Source organism: Telmatherina bonti, assembly GCF_933228915.1.
Source record: "Telmatherina bonti genome assembly, chromosome: 16".
Taxonomy (NCBI): domain Eukaryota; kingdom Metazoa; phylum Chordata; class Actinopteri; order Atheriniformes; family Telmatherinidae; genus Telmatherina; species Telmatherina bonti.
This window is the reverse complement of record NC_136614.1, coordinates 1,158,588-1,186,200: the sequence shown is the minus strand read 5'-3', so window position 1 is coordinate 1,186,200 and position 27,613 is coordinate 1,158,588. Positions and strand designations below refer to the sequence as shown.

The following is a 27,613-nucleotide window of genomic DNA, read 5'->3' as shown; positions in this document are numbered from 1 at the left end:
CCAGACCCAGAGTCAGGGTCAGAGTCAGAACCCAAAACCACGACCAGAGCCAGAGCCAGTCAGAACCCTAAACCAATAAAAGAGCCAGGGTCAGAACCCAAAACCAGGACCAGAGCCAAGGTCAGAACCCAAAACCAGGACCAGAGCCAGAGTCAGAACCCAAAACCAGTAACAGAGCCAGGGTCAGAGTCAGAAACCAAAACCAGTACCAGAGCCAGAGTCAGAACCCAAAACCAGTACCAGAGCCAGAGTCAGAACCCAAAACCAGTACCAGAGCAAGTGTCAGAACCCAAAACCAGTACCAGACCAGAGTCAGAACCCAAAACCAGTAACAGAGCCAGAGCGAGAGTCACAACCCAAAACCAGTACCAAAGTCAGGGTCAGAACCCAAAACCAGTACCAGTACCAGGGTCAGAGTCAGAACCCAAAACCAGTACCAGAGCCAGAGTCACAACCCAAAGCGAGTACCAGAGCAAGAGCCAGATCCCGGGTCAGAACCCAAAACCAGTACCAGAGCCAGGGTCAGAACCCAAAACCAGTACCAGTGTCAGAGTCAGAACCCAAAACTAGGACCAGAGTCAGAGTCATAACCCAAAACCAGTACCAGAGCCTGAGCCAGAGCCAGAACCCAAAACCAGTACCAGAGCCTGAGCCAGAGCCAGAGCCAGAACCCAAAACCAGTACCAGAGTCAGAGTCATAACCCAAAACCAGTAAAAGAGCCAGGGTCAGAACCCAAAACCAGGACCAGAGCCGGAGTCAGAACCCAAAACCAGTACCAGAGCCAGGGTCAGAACCCAAAACCAGTACCAGTGTCAGAGTCAGAACCCAAAACTAGGACCAGTGCCAAAGCCAGAACCCAAAACCAGTACCAGAGCCTGAGCCAGAGCCAGGACCCAAAACCAGTACCAGAACCAGAGTCAGAGTCAGAGTCATAACCCAAAACCAGTAGCAGACCCAGAGTCAGGGTCAGAGTCAGAACCCAAAACCACGACCAGAGCCAGAGCCAGTCAGAACCCAAAAGCAGTAAAAGAGCCAGGGTCAGAACCCAAAACCAGTAACAGAGCCAGGGTCAGAAACCAAAACCAGTACCAGAGCCAGAGTCAGAACCCAAAACCAGTACCAGAGCCAGAGTCAGAACCCAAAACCAGTAACAGAGCCAGAGCGAGAGTCACAACCCAAAACCAGTACCAAAGTCAGGGTCAGAACCCAAAACCAGTACCAGTACCAGGGTCAGAGTCAGAACCCAAAACCAGTACCAGAGCCAGAGTCACAACCCAAAGCGAGTACCAGAGCAAGAGCCAGATCCCGGGTCAGAACCCAAAACCAGTACCAGTACCAGGGTCAGAGTCAGAACCCAAAACCACGACCAGAGCCAGAGCCAAGTACCAAAGTCAGGGTCAGAACCCAAAACCACGACCAGTACCAGGGTCAGAGTCAGAACCCAAAACCAGTACCAGAGCCAGAGTCACAACCCAAAGCGAGTACCAGAGCAAGAGCCAGATCCCGGGTCAGAACCCAAAACCAGTACCAGGGTCAGAGTCAGAACCCAAAACCAGTACCAGTACCAGGGTCAGAGTCAGAACCCAAAACCAGTACCAGAGTCAGAGTCACAACCCAAAACTAGGACCAGAGCCAGAGTCAGAACCCAAAACCAGTACCAGAGCAAGTGTCAGAACCCAAAACCAGTACCAAAGTCAGGATCAGAACCCAAAACCAGTACCAGAGCCAGAGCCAGAGTCAGAATCCAAAACCAGTACCAGTACCAGGGTCAGAGTCAGAACCCAAAACCAGTACCAGAGCCAGGAACAGAACCCAAAACCAGTACCAGAGCCAGAGTCAGAACCCAAAGCGAGTACCAGAGCAAGCGCCAGAACCCAAAACCAGTAACAGAGCCTGAGCCAGAGCCAGAACCCAAAACCAGTACCAGAACCAGAGTCAGAGTCAGAGTCATAACCCAAAACCAGTACCAGACCCAGAGTCAGGGTCAGAGTCAGAACCCAAAACCACGACCAGAGCCAGAGCCAGTCAGAACCCAAAACCAGTAAAAGAGCCAGGGTCAGAACCCAAAACCAGGACCAGAGCCAAGGTCAGAACCCAAAACCAGGACCAGAGACAGAGTCAGAACCCAAAACCAGTAACAGAGCCAGAGTCAGAACCCAAAACCAATACCAGAGCCAGAGTCAGAACCCAAAACCAGTAAAAGAGCCAGGGTCAGAACCCAAAACCAGGACCAGAGCCAAGGTCGGAACCCAAAACCAGTACCAGGGTCAGAGTCAGAAACCAAAACCAGTACCAGAGCCAGAGTCAGAACCCAAAACCAATACCAGAGCCAGAGTCAGAACCCAAAACCAGTAACAGAGCCAGAGTCAGAACCCAAAACCAGTACCAGACCAGAGTCAGAACCCAAAACCAGTAACAGAGCCAGAGTCAGGGTCAGAGTCAGAACCCAAAACCAATACCAGAGCCAGAGTCAGAACCCAAAACCAGTAAAAGAGCCAGGGTCAGAACCCAAAACCAGGACCAGAGCCGGAGTCAGAACCCAAAACCAGTACCAGAGCCAGGGTCAGAACCCAAAACCAGTACCAGTGTCAGAGTCAGAACCCAAAACTAGGACCAGTGCCAAAGCCCGAACCCAAAACCAGTACCAGAGCCTCAGCCAGAGCCAGAGCCAGGACCCAAAACCAGTACCAGAACCAGAGTCAGAGTCAGAGTCAGAACCCACAACCACGACCAGAGCCAGAGCCAGTCAGAACCCAAAAGCAGTAAAAGAGCCAGGGTCAGAACCCAAAACCAGTAACAGAGCCAAGGTCAGAGTCAGAAACCAAAACCAGTACCAGAGCCAGAGTCAGAACCCAAAACCAGTACCAGAGCCAGAGTCAGAACCCAAAACCAGTACCAGAGCAAGTGTCAGAACCCAAAACCAGTACCAGACCAGAGTCAGAACCCAAAACCAGTAACAGAGCCAGAGCGAGAGTCAGAACCCAAAACCAGTACCAAAGTCAGGGTCAGAACCCAAAACCAGTACCAGTACCAGGGTCAGAGTCAGAACCCAAAGCCAGTACCAGAGCAAGAGCCAGATCCCGGGTCAGAACCCAAAACCAGTACCAGAGCCAGGGTCAGAACCCAAAACCAGGACCAGAGCCAGGGTCAGAACCCAAAACCAGGACCAGAGCAAGAGCCAGAACCCAAAACCAGTACCAGAGCCAGAGTCAGAACCCAAAACCAGTACCAGAACCAGAGTCAGAACCCAAAACCAGGACCAGAGCCAGAGGCAAAGTCAGAACCCAAAACCAGTACCAGAGCCAGGGCCAGAGTCAGAACCCAAAACCAGTACCAGAGCCAGGGCCAGAACCCAAAACCAGTACCAGAGCCAGAGCCAGAACCCAAAACCAGGACCACAGCCAGGGTCAGAACCCAAAACCAGTACCAGAGCCAAAATCCAAAACCAGTACCAGAGCCAGAGCCAGAACCCAAAACCAGTATCAGAACCAGAGCCAGAGTCAGAACCCAAAACCAGTATCAGAGCCAGAGTCAGAGTCAGAACCCAAAACCAGTACCAGAGCCAGGGTCAGAACCCAAAACCAGTACCAGAGCCAGGGTCAGAACCCAAAACCAGTACCAGAGCCAGGGTCAGAGAAAACCAGAACCTAATCTCATAAACAAATAAAGATTCCATCCCAGTATCAGCCTGAACTGGAAACATGTCAGGGTCCAGACCACGGATATGTCCATAGACTGGGTCCAGACCACGGATATGTCCATAGACTGGGTCCAGACCACGGATATGTCCATAGACTGGGTCCAGACCACGGATATGTCCATAGACTGGGTCCAGACCACGGATATGTCCATAGACTGGGTCCAGACCACGGATATGTCCATAGACTGTATAAGGCGGAGCCTCCAAGATGTCACCCGTTGGTTTCTAAATTGAAGCTTATTGGGCGGCTGCCACTGTCGCCATTTTGGCAGCATCACGCGTGCTGTCACTCTGGGAAAATCCAAATATGGGCGAAGAGATGGAGCTGAGAGGAGGGCTTTGATCTCAGGGCTAGACGATTGGCATCTATCAAACTCCAACCTGCCTGTAGCTAAGAGGTAACTGAGCTAAACTGTAGCTACCAAGTGCTAACGGGAGGTAGCAGAGGTAGGCAGGATAAAGCTAAGTCATGCCGTCAACTGGCTAAAAACCACAGCTGTTCTAAATTCTTCCTTTGTGATGCAGGATATCAGGTACCTGTCAATCAAAAGGACACGTCCCTAAATTCGTTGAATTTTGAAAAATTTCCAAAGAAATTACTTCTAAACGGAGGAATCAGAAGAAATATTTAACCCCCCCCCATGAAGATACCTGACTTTTTTGTGTATAAGCTGCAAACGTGTTTATTTCTGCTGTAAACATGTTTATTACTGCTGCAAACGTGTTTATTTCTGCTGTAAACATGTTTATTACTGCTGTAAACATGTTTATTCCTGCTGTAAATGTGTTTATTCCTGCTGTAAACATGTTTATTACTGCTGCCAACGTGTTTATTTCTGCTGTAAACATGTTTATTACTGCTGCCGTGTTTATTTCTGCTGTAAACATGTTTATTACTGCTGCCAACGTGTTTATTTCTGCTGTAAACATGTTTATTACTGCTGCCAACGTGTTTATTCCTGCTGTAAACATGTTTATTACTGCTGCCAACGTGTTTATTTCTGCTGTAAACATGTTTATTACTGCTGCCAACGTGTTTATTTCTGCTGTAAACATGTTTATTACTGCTGTAAACATGTTTATTACTGCTGTAAACATGTTTATTACTGCTGCCAACGTGTTTATTTCTGCTGTAAACATGTTTATTACTGCTGTAAACATGTTTATTACTGCTGTAAACATGTTTATTCCTGCTGTAAATGTGTTTATTCCTGCTGTAAACATGTTTATTACTGCTGTAAACGTGTTTATTTCTGCTGTAAACATGTTTATTCCTGCTGTAAATGTGTTTATTCCTGCTGTAAACATGTTTATTCCTGCTGTAAATGTGTTTATTCCTGCTGTAAACATGTTTATTACTGCTGTAAACATGTTTATTACTGCTGTAAACATGTTTATTCCTGCTGCCAACGTGTTTATTTCTGCTGTAAACATGTTTATTACTGCTGCAAACGTGTTTATTTCTGCTGTAAACATGTTTATTACTGCTGTAAACATGTTTATTACTGCTGTAAACATGTTTATTCCTGCTGTAAATGTGTTTATTCCTGCTGTAAACATGTTTATTACTGCTGCCAACGTGTTTATTTCTGCTGTAAACATGTTTATTACTGCTGCCAACGTGTTTATTTCTGCTGTAAACATGTTTATTTCTGCTGTAAACGTGTTTATTTCTGCTGTAAACATGTTTATTACTGCTGCCAACGTGTTTATTTCTGCTGTAAACATGTTTATTACTGCTGCCAACGTGTTTATTTCTGCTGTAAACATGTTTATTACTGCTGTAAACATGTTTATTACTGCTGTAAACATGTTTATTACTGCTGCCAACGTGTTTATTTCTGCTGTAAACATGTTTATTACTGCTGTAAACATGTTTATTACTGCTGTAAACATGTTTATTCCTGCTGTAAATGTGTTTATTCCTGCTGTAAACATGTTTATTACTGCTGTAAACGTGTTTATTTCTGCTGTAAACATGTTTATTCCTGCTGTAAATGTGTTTATTCCTGCTGTAAACATGTTTATTCCTGCTGTAAATGTGTTTATTCCTGCTGTAAACATGTTTATTACTGCTGTAAACATGTTTATTACTGCTGTAAACATGTTTATTCCTGCTGCCAACGTGTTTATTTCTGCTGTAAACATGTTTATTACTGCTGCAAACGTGTTTATTTCTGCTGTAAACATGTTTATTACTGCTGTAAACATGTTTATTACTGCTGTAAACATGTTTATTCCTGCTGTAAATGTGTTTATTCCTGCTGTAAACATGTTTATTACTGCTGCCAACGTGTTTATTTCTGCTGTAAACATGTTTATTACTGCTGCCAACGTGTTTATTTCTGCTGTAAACATGTTTATTACTGCTGCCAACGTGTTTATTTCTGCTGTAAACATGTTTATTACTGCTGCCAACGTGTTTATTCCTGCTGTAAACATGTTTATTACTGCTGCCAACGTGTTTATTTCTGCTGTAAACATGTTTATTACTGCTGCCAACGTGTTTATTTCTGCTGTAAACATGTTTATTACTGCTGTAAACATGTTTATTACTGCTGTAAACATGTTTATTACTGCTGCCAACGTGTTTATTTCTGCTGTAAACATGTTTATTACTGCTGTAAACATGTTTATTACTGCTGTAAACATGTTTATTCCTGCTGTAAATGTGTTTATTCCTGCTGTAAACATGTTTATTACTGCTGTAAACGTGTTTATTTCTGCTGTAAACATGTTTATTCCTGCTGTAAATGTGTTTATTCCTGCTGTAAACATGTTTATTACTGCTGTAAACATGTTTATTACTGCTGTAAACATGTTTATTCCTGCTGCCAACGTGTTTATTTCTGCTGTAAACATGTTTATTACTGCTGCAAACGTGTTTATTTCTGCTGTAAACATGTTTATTACTGCTGCAAACGTGTTTATTTCTGCTGTAAACATGTTTATTACTGCTGCAAACGTGTTTATTTCTGCTGTAAACATGTTTATTACTGCTGTAAACATGTTTATTCCTGCTGCAAACGTGTTTATTTCTGCTGTAAACATGTTTATTCCTGCTGTAAACATGTTTATTCCTGCTGCCAACGTGTTTATTTCTGCTGTAAACATGTTTATTACTGCTGCAAACGTGTTTATTTCTGCTGTAAACATGTTTATTACTGCTGCAAACGTGTTTATTTCTGCTGTAAACATGTTTATTCCTGCTGTAAATGTGTTTATTTCTGCTGTAAACATGTTTATTCCTGCTGTAAATGTGTTTATTTCTGCTATAAAAGTGTTTATTTCTGCTGTAAACATGTTTATTTCTGCTGTAAACATGTTTGTTTTAGCTGTAAACATGTTTATTTCTTATGTAAACGTTACATAAGAAATACATAAGAGATACATAATTAACTGATAATTATTTTATTGGCATACGTTTTTCCTTTCATGTTGGCAGTTTCACTAAAATATGCTGGATGTTGATCAGCATATTCTGAGATTTTTTTTACCTCTACCTTTTTTCACTAAATGAAATGAGCACAAATTCATGTTTCCCTCCACTGTATGCTTTTATCCTCTTATTCCTTCACGGTCTGCTGCTCTGAAAGTAAAGACATTTTCTTTTCCACCAATCTGCTTACTTGTCCAGCGTCTTTTTTTTTAACACACGACCAAACAAAGCCTTTTGTTGAAGCCAAAATCTGTACGAGATCCCTATCAGATCCTGTGTAAACAGCAAAATATCTAGTTTAAAATGGACGTTTTCACCTGAAAGCATGATGTTTACAGGACTCTACGTCCTCCTCTATAAACCAAACCTCATCTTATAACACATAGATCATTTAATGATGATTTAATCTATCAAACAGTTGGAACAACAAAGTTTCTGATTGGAAAAGAAACAAAACCGTAAGCTAAAACATTGTCAACGTAAAGCTCAGAAGAGCCACTTCCTGTTTAGACCAAGTTCTGAGGGCCTCATTTATAAAGCTGCCACACGTACCAAACCCGGAACACACCAATTACAGTCACCTTTAGGAATTAAAGATATTAAACTTTGGGTATAGTTTCTTTGGGTTGGGGCATGAAGGCGCGCGTCTGGTGGCTGGGCCGTAGCCGTAGGGGTCGGGTGCAGTGTGAGCTGGGCGGCAGCAAGGGGCGGGGACCCTGGTGGTCCGATCCCCGGCTGCAGAAGCTGGCTCTAGGGACGTGGAACGTCACCTCTCTGGTGGGGAAGGAGCCTGAGCTTGTGCGCGAGGTTGAGCGGTTCCGACTAGATATAGTTGGACTCACCTCGACGCATGGCTTGGGCTCTGGAACCAGAACCCTCGAGAGGGGCTGGACCTTCTTCCACTCTGGAGTTGCTCATGGTGAGAGGCGCCGAGCAGGTGTGGGCATTCTCATCAGCCCCCAGCTTGGTGCCTGCACGTTGGGGTTTACCCCGGTGGATGAAAGGGTAGTTTCCCTCCGCCTCCGGGTGGGGGGACGGGTCCTGACTGTTGTCTGTGCTTATGCACCGAACAGCAGTTCAGAGTACCCACCCTTTCTGGGGTCCTTGGAGGGAGTGCTGGAGGGTGCTCCTTCTGGGGACTCCATTGTTCTGCTGGGGGACTTCAATGCTCACGTGGGCAATGACAGTGAGACCTGGAGGGGAGTGATTGTCCATAATGAACACTACGTTTGAGCATAAGAGTGTCCTTCTGTGCATATGGCACCAAGACCCTCTGGACTGCAGTATGATGATCAAAGTTGGAATTGCAGCCACGTCTTGGACACTAAAGTGAAGAGGGGGGCGGAGCTTTAGCTGTTATGTTAGAGAAGGCGTTCGACCGTGTCCCCCGGGGGCTCCTGTGGGGGGTACTCCGGGAGTATGGGGTACCGGACCCCCTTGTACGAGCTGTCCGGTCCCTGTACGACAGGTGTCAGAGCTTGGTCCGCATTGCCGGTAGTAAGTCGGATCCGTTTCCGGTGAGGGTTGGACTCCACCAAGGCTGCCCTTTATCACCGATTCTGTTCATAACTTATATGGACAGAATTTCTAGGTGCAGCCGAGGTGTTGAGGGGATCCGACTTGGTGGCCTCAGGATTGGGTCCCTGCTTTTTATTGGGAGGGAATAGGGTGGATTGTCCTCTCCGGGTCGGGAGTCAGGTCCTGCCTCAAGTGGAGGAGTTTAAATATCTCGGGGTCTTGTTCACGAGTGAGGGAAGGATGGAGCGTGAGATGGACAGACGGATCGGTGCGGCGTCTGCAGTAATGCGGACTCTGTGCCGGTCTGTCGTGGTGAAGAAGGAGCTGAGGTTCTGTGGCAACAGGGACTGATCTCCAACCAAACTTCTTTAATGAATTATTTAATGATGCAATATTATTATTATTATTATTATTATTATTATTAATAATAATAATAATAATATTAATAATAATAATAATAATAATAATAATATAATATAATAATAATAATAAGAAGAAGAAGAATATTATTTCCCTAATATATGTGTATGCCATCTTCTAATCTGTGGGAGAGGGCAGTGCCCCCCCTTCCTCCTCCTGTGGACCGCCATGAGCTTTTTTCTGGAAGAGTCCGGTGGTTTGATGCCGACGCTCCTCCACCAGATCAGTTCTACATTCCTCCGTTTCCCTACTGAGCTTCATGGAAACGACACGTTTCATGTTTATCAGGGTCACATGACCTTTATGGCCAACATGTGGGCGTGGCCAGACGCTGCCTTGTGTCGCAGCTTGTGGTATTGATCCTGATGGATGATCAGAACCAGGCGTGGGACGTGCGCGCACTGCTTTATAAATCAGGAAGTTGACTTCTGTGTTGCTGTGTTTTTTAAACGAGGGCTGATCTGCTCTGAGTTCATCTACATACCCGCCTTCGAAGATCTTGATCCGGGTCGGTTCGGCATTGGGTTTGACAGAAACCTCCTTCTCGATCGGCTCATCCTTGGAACGCTCCCACGACGCCACGCCTCTCATCTTCCTCCCGAAGGAACCGACCTCCAGCGGCATCTGCTCCAACTTCAGCTGCAGAACGAGACGGAGAAGACGCTCAACTGGAGCTTCACGGCTGGCTCCAACCTCCACCCGGACCACAGGAGCGACCTGCTCCAACCTCCACCCGGACCACAGGAGCGACATGCTCCAACCTCCACCCGAACCACAGGACCGACCTGCTCCAACCTCCACCCGAACCACAGGACCGACCTGCTCCAACCTCCACCCGAACCACAGGACCGACCTGCTCCAACCTCCACCCGGACCACAGGACCGACCTGCTCCAACCTCCACCCGAACCACAGGACCGACCTGCTCCAACCTCCACCCGAACCACAGGACCGACCTGCTCCAACCTCCACCCGAACCACAGGACCGACCTGCTCCAACCTCCACCCGAACCACAGGACCGACCTGCTCCAACCTCCACCCGAACCACAGGACCGACCTGCTCCAACCTCCACCCGAACCACAGGACCGACCTGCTCCAACCTCCACCCGAACCACAGGACCGACCTGCTCCAACCTCCACCCGAACCACAGGACCGACCTGCTCCAACCTCCACCCGAACCAAAGGACCGACCTGCTCCAACCTCCACCCGAACCACAGGACCGACATGCTCCAACCTCCACCCGAACCACAGGACCGACCTGCTCCAACCTCCACCCGAACCACAGGAGCGACCTGCTCCAACCTCCACCCGAACCACAGGAGCGACCTGCTCCAACCTCCACCCGAACCACAGGACCGACCTGCTCCAACCTCCACCCGAACCACAGGACCGACCTGCTCCAACCTCCACCCGAACCACAGGACCGACCTGCTCCAACCTCCACCCGAACCACAGGACCGACCTGCTCCAACCTCCACCCGAACCACAGGACCGACATGCTCCAACCTCCACCCGAACCACAGGACCGACCTGCTCCAACCTCCACCCGAACCACAGGACCGACCTGCTCCAACCTCCACCCGAACCACAGGACCGACCTGCTCCAACCTCCACCCGAACCACAGGACCGACCTGCTCCAACCTCCACCCGAACCACAGGAGCGACATGCTCCAACCTCCACCCGAACCACAGGACCGACCTGCTCCAACCTCCACCCGAACCACAGGACCGACCTGCTCCAACCTCCACCCGAACCACAGGACCGACCTGCTCCAACCTCCACCCGAACCACAGGACCGACCTGCTCCAACCTCCACCCGAACCACAGGACCGACCTGCTCCAACCTCCACCCGAACCACAGGACCGACCTGCTCCAACCTCCACCCGAACCACAAGACCGACCTGCTCCAACCTCCACCCGAACCACAGGACCGACCTGCTCCAACCTCCACCCGAACCACAGGACCGACCTGCTCCAACCTCCACCCGAACCACAGGACCGACCTGCTCCAACCTCCACCCGAACCACAGGACCGACCTGCTCCAACCTCCACCCGAACCACAGGACCGACCTGCTCCAACCTCCACCCGAACCACAGGACCGACCTGCTCCAACCTCCACCCGAACCACAGGACCGACATGCTCCAACCTCCACCCGAACCACAGGACCGACCTGCTCCAACCTCCACCCGAACCACAGGACCGACATGCTCCAACCTCCACCCGAACCACAGGACCGACCTGCTCCAACCTCCACCCGAACCACAGGAGCGACCTGCTCCAACCTCCACCCGAACCACAGGAGCGACATGCTCCAACCTCCACCCGAACCACAGGACCGACCTGCTCCAACCTCCACCCGAACCACAGGACCGACCTGCTCCAACCTCCACCCGAACCACAGGAGCGACCTGCTCCAACCTCCACCCGAACCACAGGAGCGACATGCTCCAACCTCCACCCGAACCACAGGACCGACCTGCTCCAACCTCCACCCGAACCACAGGAGCGACCTGCTCCAACCTCCACCCGAACCACAGGAGCGACATGCTCCAACCTCCACCCGAACCACAGGAGCGACATGCTCCAACCTCCACCCGAACCACAGGACCGACCTGCTCCAACCTCCACCCGAACCACAGGACCGACCTGCTCCAACCTCCACCCGAACCACAGGAGCGACATGCTCCAACCTCCACCCGAACCACAGGACCGACATGCTCCAACCTCCACCCGAACCACAGGACCGACCTGCTCCAACCTCCACCCGAACCACAGGACCGACCTGCTCCAACCTCCACCCGAACCACAGGACCGACCTGCTCCAACCTCCACCCGAACCACAGGACCGACCTGCTCCAACCTCCACCCGAACCACAGGACCGACCTGCTCCAACCTCCACCCGAACCACAGGACCGACCTGCTCCAACCTCCACCCGAACCACAGGACCGACCTGCTCCAACCTCCACCCGAACCACAGGACCGACCTGCTCCAACCTCCACCCGAACCACAGGACCGACATGCTCCAACCTCCACCCGAACCACAGGACCGACATGCTCCAACCTCCACCTGAACCACAGGACCGACCTGCTCCAACCTCCACCCGAACCACAGGACCGACATGCTCCAACCTCCACCCGAACCACAGGACCGACATGCTCCAACCTCCACCCGAACCACAGGACCGACCTGCTCCAACCTCCACCCGAACCACAGGACCGACCTGCTCCAACCTCCACCCGAACCACAGGACCGACCTGCTCCAACCTCCACCTGAACCACAGGACCGACCTGCTCCAACCTCCACCTGAACCACAGGACCTACCTGCTCCAACCTCCACCCGAACCACAGGACCGACATGCTCCAACCTCCACCTGAACCACAGGACCGACCTGCTCCAACCTCCACCTGAACCACAGGACCGACCTGCTCCAACCTCCACCTGAACCACAGGACCTACCTGCTCCAACCTCCACCCGAACCACAGGACCGACATGCTCCAACCTCCACCTGAACCACAGGACCGACCTGCTCCAACCTCCACCCGAACCACAGGACCGACATGCTCCAACCTCCACCCGAACCACAGGACCGACATGCTCCAACCTCCACCCGAACCACAGGACCGACATGCTCCAACCTCCACCCGAACCACAGGACCGACCTGCTCCAACCTCCACCCGAACCACAGGACCGACCTGCTCCAACCTCCACCCGAACCACAGGACCGACCTGCTCCAACCTCCACCCGAACCACAGGACCGACCTGCTCCAACCTCCACCCGAACCACAGGACCGACCTGCTCCAACCTCCACCCGAACCACAGGACCGACCTGCTCCAACCTCCACCCGAACCACAGGACCGACCTGCTCCAACCTCCACCCGAACCACAGGACCGACATGCTCCAACCTCCACCCGAACCACAGGACCGACCTGCTCCAACCTCCACCCGAACCACAGGACCGACCTGCTCCAACCTCCACCCGAACCACAGGACCGACCTGCTCCAACCTCCACCCGAACCACAGGACCGACCTGCTCCAACCTCCACCCGAACCACAGGACCGACATGCTCCAACCTCCACCCGAACCACAGGACCGACCTGCTCCAACCTCCACCTGAACCACAGGACCGACCTGCTCCAACCTCCACCCGAACCACAGGACCGACCTGCTCCAACCTCCACCTGAACCACAGGACCGACCTGCTCCAACCTCCACCTGAACCACAGGACCGACCTGCTCCAACCTCCACCCGAACCACAGGACCGACCTGCTCCAACCTCCACCCGAACCACAGGACCGACCTGCTCCAACCTCCACCCGAACCACAGGACCGACTTGCTCCAACCTCCACCCGAACCACAGGACCGACCTGCTCCAACCTCCACCCGAACCACAGGACCGACCTGCTCCAACCTCCACCCGAACCACAGGACCGACCTGCTCCAACCTCCACCCGAACCACAGGACCGACCTGCTCCAACCTCCACCCGAACCACAGGACCGACCTGCTCCAACCTCCACCCGAACCACAGGACCGACCTGCTCCAACCTCCACCCGAACCACAGGACCGACCTGCTCCAACCTCCACCCGAACCACAGGACCGACATGCTCCAACCTCCACCCGAACCACAGGACCGACATGTTCCAACCTCCACCCGAACCACAGGACCGACCTGCTCCAACCTCCACCCGAACCACAGGACCGACCTGCTCCAACCTCCACCCGAACCACAGGACCTACCTGCTCCAACCTCCACCCGAACCACAGGACCGACCTGCTCCAACCTCCACCCGAACCACAGGACCGACCTGCTCCAACCTCCACCCGAACCACAGGACCGACCTGCTCCAACCTCCACCTGAACCACAGGACCGACATGCTCCAACCTCCACCCGAACCACAGGACCGACCTGCTCCAACCTCCACCTGAACCACAGGACCGACACGCTCCAACCTCCACCCGAACCACAGGACCGACATGCTCCAACCTCCACCCGAACCACAGGACCGACCTGCTCCAACCTCCACCCGAACCACAGGACCGACCTGCTCCAACCTCCACCCGAACCACAGGACCGACATGCTCCAACCTCCACCCGAACCACAGGACCGACCTGCTCCAACCTCCACCCGAACCACAGGACCGACATGCTCCAACCTCCACCCGAACCACAGGACCGACCTGCTCCAACCTCCACCCGAACCACAGGACCGACCTGCTCCAACCTCCACCTGAACCACAGGACCGACCTGCTCCAACCTCCACCCGAACCACAGGACCGACCTGCTCCAACCTCCACCTGAACCACAGGACCGACCTGCTCCAACCTCCACCTGAACCACAGGACCGACCTGCTCCAACCTCCACCTGAACCACAGGACCGACATGCTCCAACCTCCACCCGAACCACAGGACCGACATGCTCCAACCTCCACCTGAATCACAGGACCGACCCGCTCCAACCTCCACCCGAACCACAGGACCGACCTGCTCCAACCTCCACCCGAACCACAGGACCGACATGCTCCAACCTCCACCCGAACCACAGGACCGACCTGCTCCAACCTCCACCCGAACCACAGGACCGACCTGCTCCAACCTCCACCCGAACCACAGGACCGACCTGCTTCAACCTCCACCCGAACCACAGGACCGACCTGCTCCAACCTCCACCCGAACCACAGGACCGACCTGCTCCAACCTCCACCCGAACCACAGGACCGACATGCTCCAACCTCCACCCGAACCACAGGACCGACCTGCTCCAACCTCCACCCGAACCACAGGACCGACCTGCTCCAACCTCCACCCGAACCACAGGACCGACCTGCTCCAACCTCCACCTGAACCACAGGACCGACATGCTCCAACCTCCACCCGAACCACAGGACCGACCTGCTCCAACCTCCACCCGAACCACAGGACCGACCTGCTCCAACCTCCACCCGAACCACAGGACCGACCTGCTCCAACCTCCACCCGAACCACAGGACCGACCTGCTCCAACCTCCACCCGAACCACAGGACCGACCTGCTCCAACCTCCACCCGAACCACAGGACCGACATGCTCCAACCTCCACCCGAACCACAGGACCGACCTGCTCCAACCTCCACCCGAACCACAGGACCGACATGCTCCAACCTCCACCTGAACCACAGGACCGACCTTCTCCAACCTCCACCCGAACCACAGGACCGACCTGCTCCAACCTCCACCCGAACCACAGGACCGACCTGCTCCAACCTCCACCCGAACCACAGGACCGACCTGCTCCAACCTCCACCCGAACCACAGGACCGACATGCTCCAACCTCCACCCGAACCACAGGACCTACCTGCTCCAACCTCCACCCGAACCACAGGACCGACATGCTCCAACCTCCACCCGAACCACAGGACCGACATGCTCCAACCTCCACCTGAACCACAGGACCGACCTGCTCCAACCTCCACCCGAACCACAGGACCGACATGCTCCAACCTCCACCTGAACCACAGGACCGACCTGCTCCAACCTCCACCCGAACCACAGGACCGACATGCTCCAACCTCCACCTGAACCACAGGACCGACCTGCTCCAACCTCCACCTGAACCACAGGACCGACCTGCTCCAACCTCCACCCGAACCACAGGACCGACCTGCTCCAACCTCCACCCGAACCACAGGACCGACATGCTCCAACCTCCACCCGAACCACAGGACCGACCTGCTCCAACCTCCACCCGAACAACAGGACCGACCTGCTCCAACCTCCACCCGAACCACAGGACCGACCTGCTCCAACCTCCACCCGAACCACAGGACCGACATGCTCCAACCTCCACCCGAACCACAGGACCGACCTGCTCCAACCTCCACCCGAACCACAGGACCGACCTGCTCCAACCTCCACCCGAACCACAGGACCGACATGCTCCAACCTCCACCTGAACCACAGGACCGACCTGCTCCAACCTCCACCCGAACCACAGGACCGACATGCTCCAACCTCCACCCGAACCACAGGACCGACCTGCTCCAACCTCCACCCGAACCACAGGACCGACCTGCTCCAACCTACACTTGAACCACAGGACCGACATGCTCCAACCTCCACCCGAACCACAGGACCGACCTGCTCCAACCTCCACCCGAACCACAGGACCTACCTGCTCCAACCTCCACCCGAACCACAGGACCGACCTGCTCCAACCTCCACCCGAACCACAGGACCGACCTGCTCCAACCTCCACCCGAACCACAGGACCGACCTGCTCCAACCTCCACCTGAACCACAGGACCGACCTGCTCCAACCTCCACCCGAACCACAGGACCGACCTGCTCCAACCTCCACCTGAACCACAGGACCGACCTGCTCCAACCTCCACCTGAACCACAGGACCGACCTGCTCCAACCTCCACCCGAACCACAGGACCGACCTGCTCCAACCTCCACCTGAACCACAGGACCGACCTGCTCCAACCTCCACCCGAACCACAGGACCGACCTGCTCCAACCTCCACCCGAACCACAGGACCGACCTGCTCCAACCTCCACCCGAACCACAGGACCGACCTGCTCCAACCTCCACCCGAACCACAGGACCGACATGCTCCAACCTCCACCCGAACCACAGGACCGACCTGCTCCAACCTCCACCCGAACCACAGGACCGACATGCTCCAACCTCCACCCGAACCACAGGACCGACATGCTCCAACCTCCACCCGAACCACAGGACCGACCTGCTCCAACCTCCACCTGAACCACAGGACCGACCTGCTCCAACCTCCACCCGAACCACAGGACCGACCTGCTCCAACCTCCACCCGAACCACAGGACCGACATGCTCCAACCTCCACCCGAACCACAGGACCGACCTGCTCCAACCTCCACCCGAACCACAGGACCGACATGCTCCAACCTCCACCCGAACCACAGGACCGACCTGCTCCAACCTCCACCCGAACCACAGGACCGACCTGCTCCAACCTCCACCCGAACCACAGGACCGACATGCTCCAACCTCCACCCGAACCACAGGACCGACCTGCTCCAACCTCCACCCGAACCACAGGACCGACATGCTCCAACCTCCACCCGAACCACAGGACCGACCTGCTCCAACCTCCACCCGAACCACAGGACCGACCTGCTCCAACCTCCACCCGAACCACAGGACCTACCTGCTCCAACCTCCACCCGAACCACAGGACCGACATGCTCCAACCTCCACCCGAACCACAGGACCGACCTGCTCCAACCTCCACCCGAACCACAGGACCGACCTGCTCCAACCTCCACCTGAACCACAGGACCTACCTGCTCCAACCTCCACCTGAACCACAGGACCGACCTGCTCCAACCTCCACCCGAACCACAGGACCGACATGCTCCAACCTCCACCCGAACCACAGGACCGACCTGCTCCAACCTCCACCTGAACCACAGGACCGACCTGCTCCAACCTCCACCCGAACCACAGGACCGACCTGCTCCAACCTCCACCCGAACCACAGGACCGACCTGCTCCAACCTCCACCCGAACCACAGGACCGACCTGCTCCAACCTCCACCCGAACCACAGGACCGACCTGCTCCAACCTCCACCCGAACCACAGGACCGACCTGCTCCAACCTCCACCCGAACCACAGGACCGACATGCTCCAACCTCCACCCGAACCACAGGACCGACCTGCTCCAACCTCCACCCGAACCACAGGACCGACATGCTCCAACCTCCACCCGAACCACAGGACCGACCTGCTCCAACCTCCACCCGAACCACAGGACCGACCTGCTCCAACCTCCACCTGAACCACAGGACCGACCTGCTCCAACCTCCACCCGAACCACAGGACCGACCTGCTCCAACCTCCACCTGAACCACAGGACCGACATGCTCCAACCTCCACCCGAACCACAGGACCGACATGCTCCAACCTCCACCCGAACCACAGGACCGACCTGCTCCAACCTCCACCCGAACCACAGGACCGACATGCTCCAACCTCCACCCGAACCACAGGACCGACCTGCTCCAACCTCCACCTGAACCACAGGAGCGACCTGCTCCAACCTCCACCTGAACCACAGGACCGACCTGCTCCAACCTCCACCCGAACCACAGGACCGACATGCTCCAACCTCCACCCGAACCACAGGACCGACCTGCTCCAACCTCCACCTGAACCACAGGACCGACCTGCTCCAACCTCCACCCGAACCACAGGACCGACCTGCTCCAACCTCCACCTGAACCACAGGACCGACATGCTCCAACCTCCACCCGAACCACAGGACCGACATGCTCCAACCTCCACCTGAACCACAGGACCGACCTGCTCCAACCTCCACCCGAACCACAGGACCGACCTGCTCCAACCTCCACCTGAACCACAGGACCGACCTGCTCCAACCTCCACCCGAACCACAGGACCGACCTGCTCCAACCTCCACCTGAACCACAGGACCGACATGCTCCAACCTCCACCCGAACCACAGGACCGACATGCTCCAACCTCCACCCGAACCACAGGACCGACCTGCTCCAACCTCCACCCGAACCACAGGACCGACCTGCTCCAACCTCCACCCGAACCACAGGACCGACCTGCTCCAACCTCCACCCGAACCACAGGACCGACCTGCTCCAACCTCCACCCGAACCACAGGACCGACCTGCTCCAACCTCCACCTGAACCACAGGACCGACCTGCTCCAACCTCCACCTGAACCACAGGACCGACCTGCTCCAACCTCCACCCGAACCACAGGACCGACCTGCTCCAACCTCCACCCGAACCACAGGACCGACCTGCTCCAACCTCCACCTGAACCACAGGACCGACATGCTCCAACCTCCACCCGAACCACAGGACCGACCTGCTCCAACCTCCACCCGAACCACAGGACCGACCTGCTCCAACCTCCACCCGAACCACAGGACCGACCTGCTCCAACCTCCACCCGAACCACAGGACCTACCTGCTCCAACCTCCACCTGAACCACAGGACCGACCTGCTCCAACCTCCACCCGAACCACAGGACCGACATGCTCCAACCTCCACCTGAACCACAGGACCGACCTGCTCCAACCTCCACCTGAACCACAGGACCGACCTGCTCCAACCTCCACCCGAACCACAGGACCGACATGCTCCAACCTCCACCCGAACCACAGGACCGACATGCTCCAACCTCCACCTGAACCACAGGACCTACCTGCTCCAACCTCCACCCGAACCACAGGACCGACATGCTCCAACCTCCACCTGAACCACAGGACCTACCTGCTCCAACCTCCAGGCTCCAGATGAGACCAGCTTTCCGGAGCTGTGCGGCGATATGTCGACTGTGGTGTAGATCAGGTCTGGGTTTTTCTGTTTGGACCGAAGCAGAGCGATGGCGGCCTTGGTGCTGAGGTTCAGCGGGTTAGGGTTGTACGAGCTGACGGACCACGAGCCGTAGACCGAGCTCCGCGGAGCTGCCGGAGTGCTGTTGGGTTTGGTGTAGCTTCGGAAACACCAGCTGATCCGGCTGATGGTGCGCAGGCTCAGAAAGTGGAAGACCTGCCGGACGTCGGCCACGTCAGCAAGAAGCGTCTGACCTGTTGTTCCTGTGCTGTGATTGGCTGGCGAGGACTTCCTGTCTTCTGCTTCATTGGAGGACTGCATGGGCTCCGGGCTGGAGCTGGGCTCAGGTGCACCATCCACATCCAGCTCCTCGGATTCGGGTCCACCTGAAACCAGAGGCCTATCTGTGACGATCTGGAGGGGGGGGGTGAAGCTCTCAGCTCGGGGCACGTCAGGCGGGTGGGGGGCCGAGGATCGGACAGGAACGGCGATCTTAGTGGCAGCCGGCAAATCGGCGAGCAGAGGTGAGGGGGACATCCTTTCTGAATCCTCCACGGAGTCCTGATTGGTTCTCTGCTTCTCGGGCTTGGTCCCGGTCCTGGTCCAAGTCCCGGTTCTAGTTCTGGTCCCAGTCCCGGTTCTAGTCCCGGTACCGGTCCCGGCCCCACTCAGCTCCACGGCACTCATCTCCTTTACAATCTGTCCATACATCCTCTCCTCCTTGACCCTCTTCTGCTGCTTTGTCTCCATGAAGAGCTCCAGGGAGCTGGTGGGGGACAGCATGCGCTTGCCGCCCCCCATCCCGGACCCCGACGCATCCGTGGTGGAAATGGTCCCTGACGTCAAGGAAAGTGGGATGCCGGTGTTTATGTGCTGCTCTGGAAGCAACTCTGGACTCTTCCAGAGTGGGTGATGAAGCAACAAACCATCTGTCTGACCCATGGGGGGGTTGTTGATGCTCACAACTCCAACAGGAGACATGTTGCTTCTGTCGGGGCCAGCGGAGCCCGACAGAAGCAACATGTCATCAGCTGGCGTCATCAGCTGGCTGACCGTCGTGTACATGGCGCTACCAAATGATGGGACGTGGGTCTGGATCCGGACGGGAACCAGCAAACCTGGTGGGGAGACCTGGGAACTGGGGGTGGTAAAGACCAGTTGGTTCTGCTGCAGGAGGATGGGTGGCACCGAGGAGCCGGGGAGTGTCGACGACAGGGGTCCCAGATTGTGCTGCTGGGACAGAGGAGAGGACCGAGAGGCTGGATTGTCTGGATCGTGGATCTGCTGCTTGCGCGGCAGGTGTCCGGGAGATCTGATGTGGAGCTTCTGGAGTTGCTGCTGAGCCTGAAGAGTCTGCTGCTGCCTGGACTCCTGGTTCAAGAAGGAGATCAGGGATCCACTGGTGTGGTACTGCTGGATTAAATCCTTCTTTATGACCTCCTGACTTGGATGTTCCCCCTCAGATGAGGAGCTCTGGGTCTGCAGGCGACTCTGCTGGGACCTGGAAGGGAGCAAAGTCAGTTTTCTTTCCTTCAGATCAGAGTTTTATGAGCAATGCGTGTAAAATAAGACCATTGTCTGATCTGACTCTAGGATTTCCTGTCCTTACCGTCCATAGAGAGGTTCGTCCTGCAGGCTGTCCTCACTGATACTCTGCTGGAGGACGTTCTGCTGCTGGGATCCTGCAAGGAAAGCAGAGCTTCAGAAAGATGATCCTACCCCCGAGCGAGTTAATCAGCTGTTAAAACTTTAACCAGTTTTCCTTCCTTGTTTGCTTTTAGCCAGATTGACTTCATTTCTGTGATTTTGGTGTTTTTATTCTCTTTCAGTCTCATAATAAGAAGCCAGATGAGTGACTTCCACTAATGTGTCGGGTAAAACGGTGTCTGTGGTCCTGCGTGTTTTACATGTTTCCAACTCACTGGAAGTTCTTTGTGAACCTTTTAATGAGCCAGAAACAGCTAAAACCCTGTTTTAGTGTCCAACACGAAAACCCACAAAGCCGACAAAACAACCCATCCGCATGTTGGTCCCTCTCGGGATGTCGTCATGGTTACACGGGGAAAATTGTTCCAGAAAAATGAAATGGTATGGGACAGAGAGAAGAAGATGACATGGCTGCAGTTTGATGCTGAATCGGTGCAGAAAGACGTCGGGGCCAAAGTGCCCCTTCCTGACCGGCCCTCAGAGAAAAGTGGTGTCCATTGCAGCAACAGAGGGGGCAGGACTCGAACTGCTGAGACGAGCAGCTCTACCACTGAGCCACCGCCACCCCCTGGTCTGCCCTGAGAAGAAACATCTAAAATCTGTTGTCTGTCTCACCACTGGTGCTGCTACAGCTTCTGTTGGTTCTGCTGGAGACATCCCCGGTGCCGTGAGGGGATCCTGCTAGACCGGGTCCAACCACAAGCTCCAAACTCTCCTGCTTGATCGACATTTCGAAACTGTTCGGCTCCTGGAGGACCGCCTCTGGATAAACACTGAGTGAAACCTGTAGCGAGGCAGAATGACCACACAATGAAGAGAAAAGCTATCCGAGATGAGGGACAACAGTTAGCTTAGCATGTTGCTCTTTATGCTACCTGTCTAACCAGGTATCCGCGCCGACGTTCCTTCTTTGCAGACACGCTGGAGTAGGGCTCCCCCTGTCTGCACGAGGGCAAGTTTCCGTAGTCAAACGATTTGCTGCGCATTTCTGGCAACTCTGTGGGCAAGGTGCAAGGCGCTTGCTCTGATGAAGATCTCCTCATCTCCCTCTGCTGGTGTTGGCTGGAATAACCGCTGCCAGGAACAGTCAGAAACTCAGATGGCTTCGCTCCACCACCAGATACCAGCGGATCATCCTGGGATACAAAAACTTTTTCACAACATTGTTCATAAAAACATGGAGTTTCCCAGCAGGACAGTACACACCCATAGAACAGGTGTCTCATATAAATCCTGGGGTTTGATGGTGTCTAACAGCCTGAGCTGGAGTGAACATGTTGACTGTTTATGCAGCAGACTAGCCCAGAGACTGCGCCTCCTCAGGAGACTGTTTGGTGCGATTGCAGAGATCAGGACCATATTTTACAGTGCAGTCTCAGCGAGCTGTAAGATGTGGCCTGGCAGTACGGCCAAGACCAAGCTGCACACAATAGTAGCAACAGCATTAACGCGAGTGGAGAAATCGGCTTCTGTACGAGGAGGTTGTGGTCAGGCAAGCCTCTAAAGTCACATCCGATTCTCAGAGTACAACCTGCTGCCCTCAGGGAGGCGCTATAGAGCTGGCTGATTCAGGTACAACCTCTACAAGCTCTCCTCTCCTCTGCTTAACAAACACGTCAGCTCAGCCCAGTCTTCCTCCACTTCCCATCTAGCCCCCCCAGCTGTGGATCCTCTGTCCTAATCCCCCCCCCAAACCTCCCAGTGTGGAGAAGGTTCAGGGGTCTGTAGACCTCCACCCGGATTGGTCCCAGTTTATGGGGCAGGGAGGGGGCTTTAGCCATGGACCCCGGCCCACCCCGCTCACTCCCCTTCATCCCTCGGCCCCCCTTTCATAATTATCTGAACACCTTTTGCATTTTATTTGTTCAAGTCTGCACCTTTTATATTTTTATTGATTTTACTGTATCATTATGTCTCTTTTGGTATCACTGTGTTGATGTATGTTGGTCTGCAGCTGAACCATGACACATTTCCCCTTGTAGGACAATAAAGTTTAATTAAATTCAGTATAAGTCCTGGATCTGCCTTCCATAACAAACCCCTACTGAGGCTATTCTGTTCTGTAAAACAGTCCACGAAACTCATAAAACTGAAACATGACTGAACAAACTGCAACAAGCAACCAGTAGATGTTGTTGTGATGTTGTTGGAGCTCTGTGAGGACCTCCAGCAACTCCCACAGCTCAACACAATCCCTGATGGACTAGCCCAGGACAACCATGGTGACTACACAATTTCTGGAAAGGGTTTTTATTGACTAGTATATGTAAAAGTGGGTACCTGTTTGGTTGGTGAGACAGACTTGAGGCCTTCATCTTTGTCAAAGGACATGGAAAGTGAAGAGGAGTGGGACAGATTGCTCTCCTGACTGGGACTACGAGACAAGCTGGTGCAGGTGGATTCAAAGCTGGATTCCCCAGAGGAATGCTCCATGTCTGCAAGGCGCAGCCTCTTCTTCTTTGGAGGCAGCTTTTCTGTGGGCATCTGGGAGAGGGTGTCACTCCTCTGTGGCAGCTGGAACTCCTCCACATGCTGCTGCTGCTTCTCCGGTTCCTTTATCACCAGAGTTTCAGCATCCTTCTCTGTGGGCTCCTCTGGCGTCACCCTGATCTCAGGAACCTGGATGTTGGGTTGTCGGACTAGCTTGTGACACGGCTGGCCAGGCGAGGCTGCAGCTGAGGATGATGAAAGGGAAGCCAGGTCACTGTCGCTCTGCACCTGCTGCTCCATGCTCTCCGTCCTCAGAAGGCCAGATTCAGGGCTCAAGGCATCTTCAAAGATATCGGTGTCAGATAGTTCAGAGTACTGACTAGATGGAGCTTTATCCTGGTATCCTGGCTGCTCAAAAGACTCTGACTTGTCAAAGGAATTTGGTCGGCTGAGCGAGTTGGTGTGCTGGATGACTGATATGACATTCCCAGCTGCCTTCCTGCCTTCAGGATCAGAATACGGAGCAATGTCTTCGGAGCACATGCTGGCACAGGTATCAAAGCTGTCAGACTGGCTGTGAGCACTGTGAAGAGAGCCCTTTCCCGTTGGTGTTGCTGTCGACCCATCCAGGCTGCCTTGTTTGAACTCACAGTCCCCCATCACTTCAACTGAGCCACTACAACTGCTGTCACAGTGTTCAGGACTGTCCTCATCATCTCCAACACTCTTCTCTTTCCTTCTTTTTCTTGTGGCTATCTCAGACATGCTAACCTTAGTACCATATTGGCTGTAGGTAGCATGTTCTGGGACTCCTGAGCTTCGTTCTACAATATTCATACCCAGAGAGGAGCCTACATTCTTGGACATATGTCCATAGCTGTCCGCTTCTCCTACATGGGTTTCATTAGCTGAATGTTCAAAAGCCCCCTGTCTTCTCAGTCTCGGATGGCCTGGAGGATAAAACACCTCATCCTGTGCCACCATGTTATCAAAAGAGACGCTGCCTCGAATTCCTTGAGGGGCATTGAGGTTCGAAGGGGATGGAGTTGGCATAGAGTTACTCCTAAAAAGATGCCCAGTATCTGTTGGAGGCTCCAGGAGTCCTGTGCTGCTTTGACATGGAGCTGTTGGATACTGCTTGGCATCTCCACATGGTCCTAGATTTCCTCTGAAAGAGGCATGATCTTCAGCAATCCTTCCCATGTCTGGAATAGCACCTGGTTGCTGCAAGCCGGGTAGACTATTGGGGTCAGCCCGAGCCATGCCCACCGTGATGGGCTGTCTCAACCTGGAGTTGGGTCGGTTGTACCAAGTCCGACCAAACATAATCTCTTCGTACGTCTTGGCATTGGTGTTTGGAGTGCTGATCTGCAGCTCTGCGCTATCAAAGGGGGAAAAGTAGCCTGAGTCTGTGCTGCCTTTGCTGTGTGGACTGAGGAGGTTCAGGGACTGGGACATTCCAGGATCAGAGTCCTGCCCTTTCTTCTCGTTCAGCCTCAGGGCCAAGCGTTGCTTGATGGTGGGGGAGTCATCCAGGGAATGTGCTCTTCCACCCGCCTGCGATGCCAGCATATGATGGGACCCCTTCATGTCGTAAAAGGGTGGGCACTCCATTCCCGTAGGAGGGACTCCGCCAGGCTTGTGAAAGATCAGGATAGGCACTTTAATAGATCCAATGGGGAGTTCTTCAGCTGAGTCTGCATATGCTGGTTCTGCTCCACCTACAGAACGAAAGGTATAGAATACAATAATTGATACGTGTCCTCCATCCATAATCCATCTTTCATCCATCCACCCATCCATCATCCATCTATTCATTATCCATCATTCATCCACCCATCCATCATCCATTCATCCATAATCCATTTATCTACCATCCATCAACCATCCATCCATCCAATAATCATCCATCATCTATTCATCATCCATCCATCCATCCATTTATCCATCCATCCATTCATCCATCCAATTATCCATCTATCTATTCATCATCCATCCATCCACCCATCCATCATCCATAATCCATTTATCTACCATCCATCAACCATCCATCCATCCAATAATCATCCATCATCTATTCATCATCCATCCATTTATCCATCCATCCATTCATCCATCCATTTATCCATCCATCCATTCATCCATCCATTTATCCATCCATCCATTCATCCATCCAATTATCCATCTATCTATTCATCATCCATCCATCCACCCATCCATCATCCATCTATTCATTATCCATCATTCATCCGCCCATCCATCATCCATTCATCCATAATCCATTCATCTACCATCCATCAACCATCCATCCATCCAATAATCATCCATCATCTATTCATCATCCATCCATCCATCCATTTATCCATCCATCCATTCATCCATCCATTTATCCATCCATCCATTCATCCATCCAATTATCCATCTATCTATTCATCATCCATCCATCCACCCATCCATCATCCATAATCCATTTATCTACCATCCATCAACCATCCATCCATCCAATAATCATCCATCATCTATTCATCATCCATCCATTTATCCATCCATCCATTCATCCATCCATTTATCCATCCATCCATTCATCCATCCATTTATCCATCCATCCATTCATCCATCCAATTATCCATCTATCTATTCATCATCCATCCATCCACCCATCCATCATCCATCTATTCATTATCCATCATTCATCCGCCCATCCATCATCCATTTATCTACCATCCATCAACCATCCATCCATCCATCCATCCAATAATCATCCATCCATTCATCCATCCAATTATCCATCCATCCATTCATCCATCCAATTATCCATCCATCTATTCATCATCCATCCATCCATTCATCCATCCAATTATCCATCCATCTATTCATCATCCATCCATCCATCCATTCATCCATACATCCACTTATCCATCATCCATCATTCATACATCCACTTATCCATCATCCATCCATCCAATTATGCATCCAACCATCCATCCATCCACCAATTATCCATCCATCCATCCACTTATCCATCCAACCACGAATCATCCATCCATCCATCCATCCAACCACCAATCATCCATCCATCCACTAATCATCCATCCATCATTCATACATCCACTTATCCGTCATCCATCCATCCAACCATCCATCCATCCATCCACTTATCCACCCATCCATCTATTCCTTCATCCATCCATCCAATTATCCATCCATTCATCCATCCACCAATTATCCATCCATCTATCCATCATTCATTATCCATCCATCCATCCATCCATTCATCCATCCACCAATTATCCATCCATCTATCCATTCACTTATCCATCCAACCACGAATCATCCATCCATCCATCCATCCATCCATCCATCCATCCATCCAACCACCAATCATCCATCTATCCACTAATCATCCATCCATCATTCATACATCCACTTATCCGTCATCCATCCATCCATCCATCCATTCACTTATCCATCCAACCACGAATCATCCATCCATCCATCCATCCATCCATCCATCCAACCACCAATCATCCATCTATCCACTAATCATCCATCCATCATTCATACATCCACTTATCCATCATCCATCCATCCATCATCCATCCATCCTTCATCCATCCATCCATCCAATCAACCAATCCATCCAACAATCATTCATCGCATAAATTAGTATAAATCTAATCCATTGTTATTATCACTATCATCATCATTATTTTATGTAAAACCCAGTTTGACCTGTAGAAATTGAGATTTACTGTAAAAGCAGGAATCTACCAGACATGTGCTTAAAAAGGTTTACTAAGAGATTCCCTTACAGCCAAGTATCAACTAAACTGACTTATTTTAAACATTTCATTCCTTTATTGGATTTTTGGTGACTTATAGTTTTATATCTATTCTTGATTTTCTGATGTGAACATTTTAAGATTTTATATATGTGATTTTTTAATGTTTCTCTGACATTAAATTTGTCTGAACTTTATGCTGCATCCTGTAAAAGTATGTGTTTCGTGTGACACACTGTCTTGTTTTC

The 27,613-nt window shown here is 52.6% G+C and overlaps 1 protein-coding gene across 7 annotated transcripts in view; it reads right to left on the bottom strand.

Moving 5' to 3' along the window:
- Positions 1-27,613, bottom strand: part of hivep2a (HIVEP zinc finger 2a) — a 370,802-nt gene that overhangs the window by 92,138 nt on the left and 251,051 nt on the right. For all 7 annotated transcript variants that reach the window (XR_013771634.1, XR_013771635.1, XM_079255546.1 and 4 more), the window contains 6 exons: positions 23,434-25,304; positions 22,029-22,289; positions 21,769-21,937; positions 21,056-21,128; positions 19,384-20,947; positions 9,563-9,717 (listed from right to left, as the gene is read on the bottom strand). Coding sequence is in view for 5 of the 7 variants with exons in the window: in XM_079255546.1 (XP_079111672.1) it covers positions 9,563-9,717; positions 19,384-20,947; positions 21,056-21,128; positions 21,769-21,937; positions 22,029-22,289; positions 23,434-25,304 (4,093 nt within the window). In the remaining 2 variants the exon portion in view is untranslated. The remainder of the gene's footprint in view (positions 1-9,562; positions 9,718-19,383; positions 20,948-21,055; positions 21,129-21,768; positions 21,938-22,028; positions 22,290-23,433; positions 25,305-27,613) is intronic.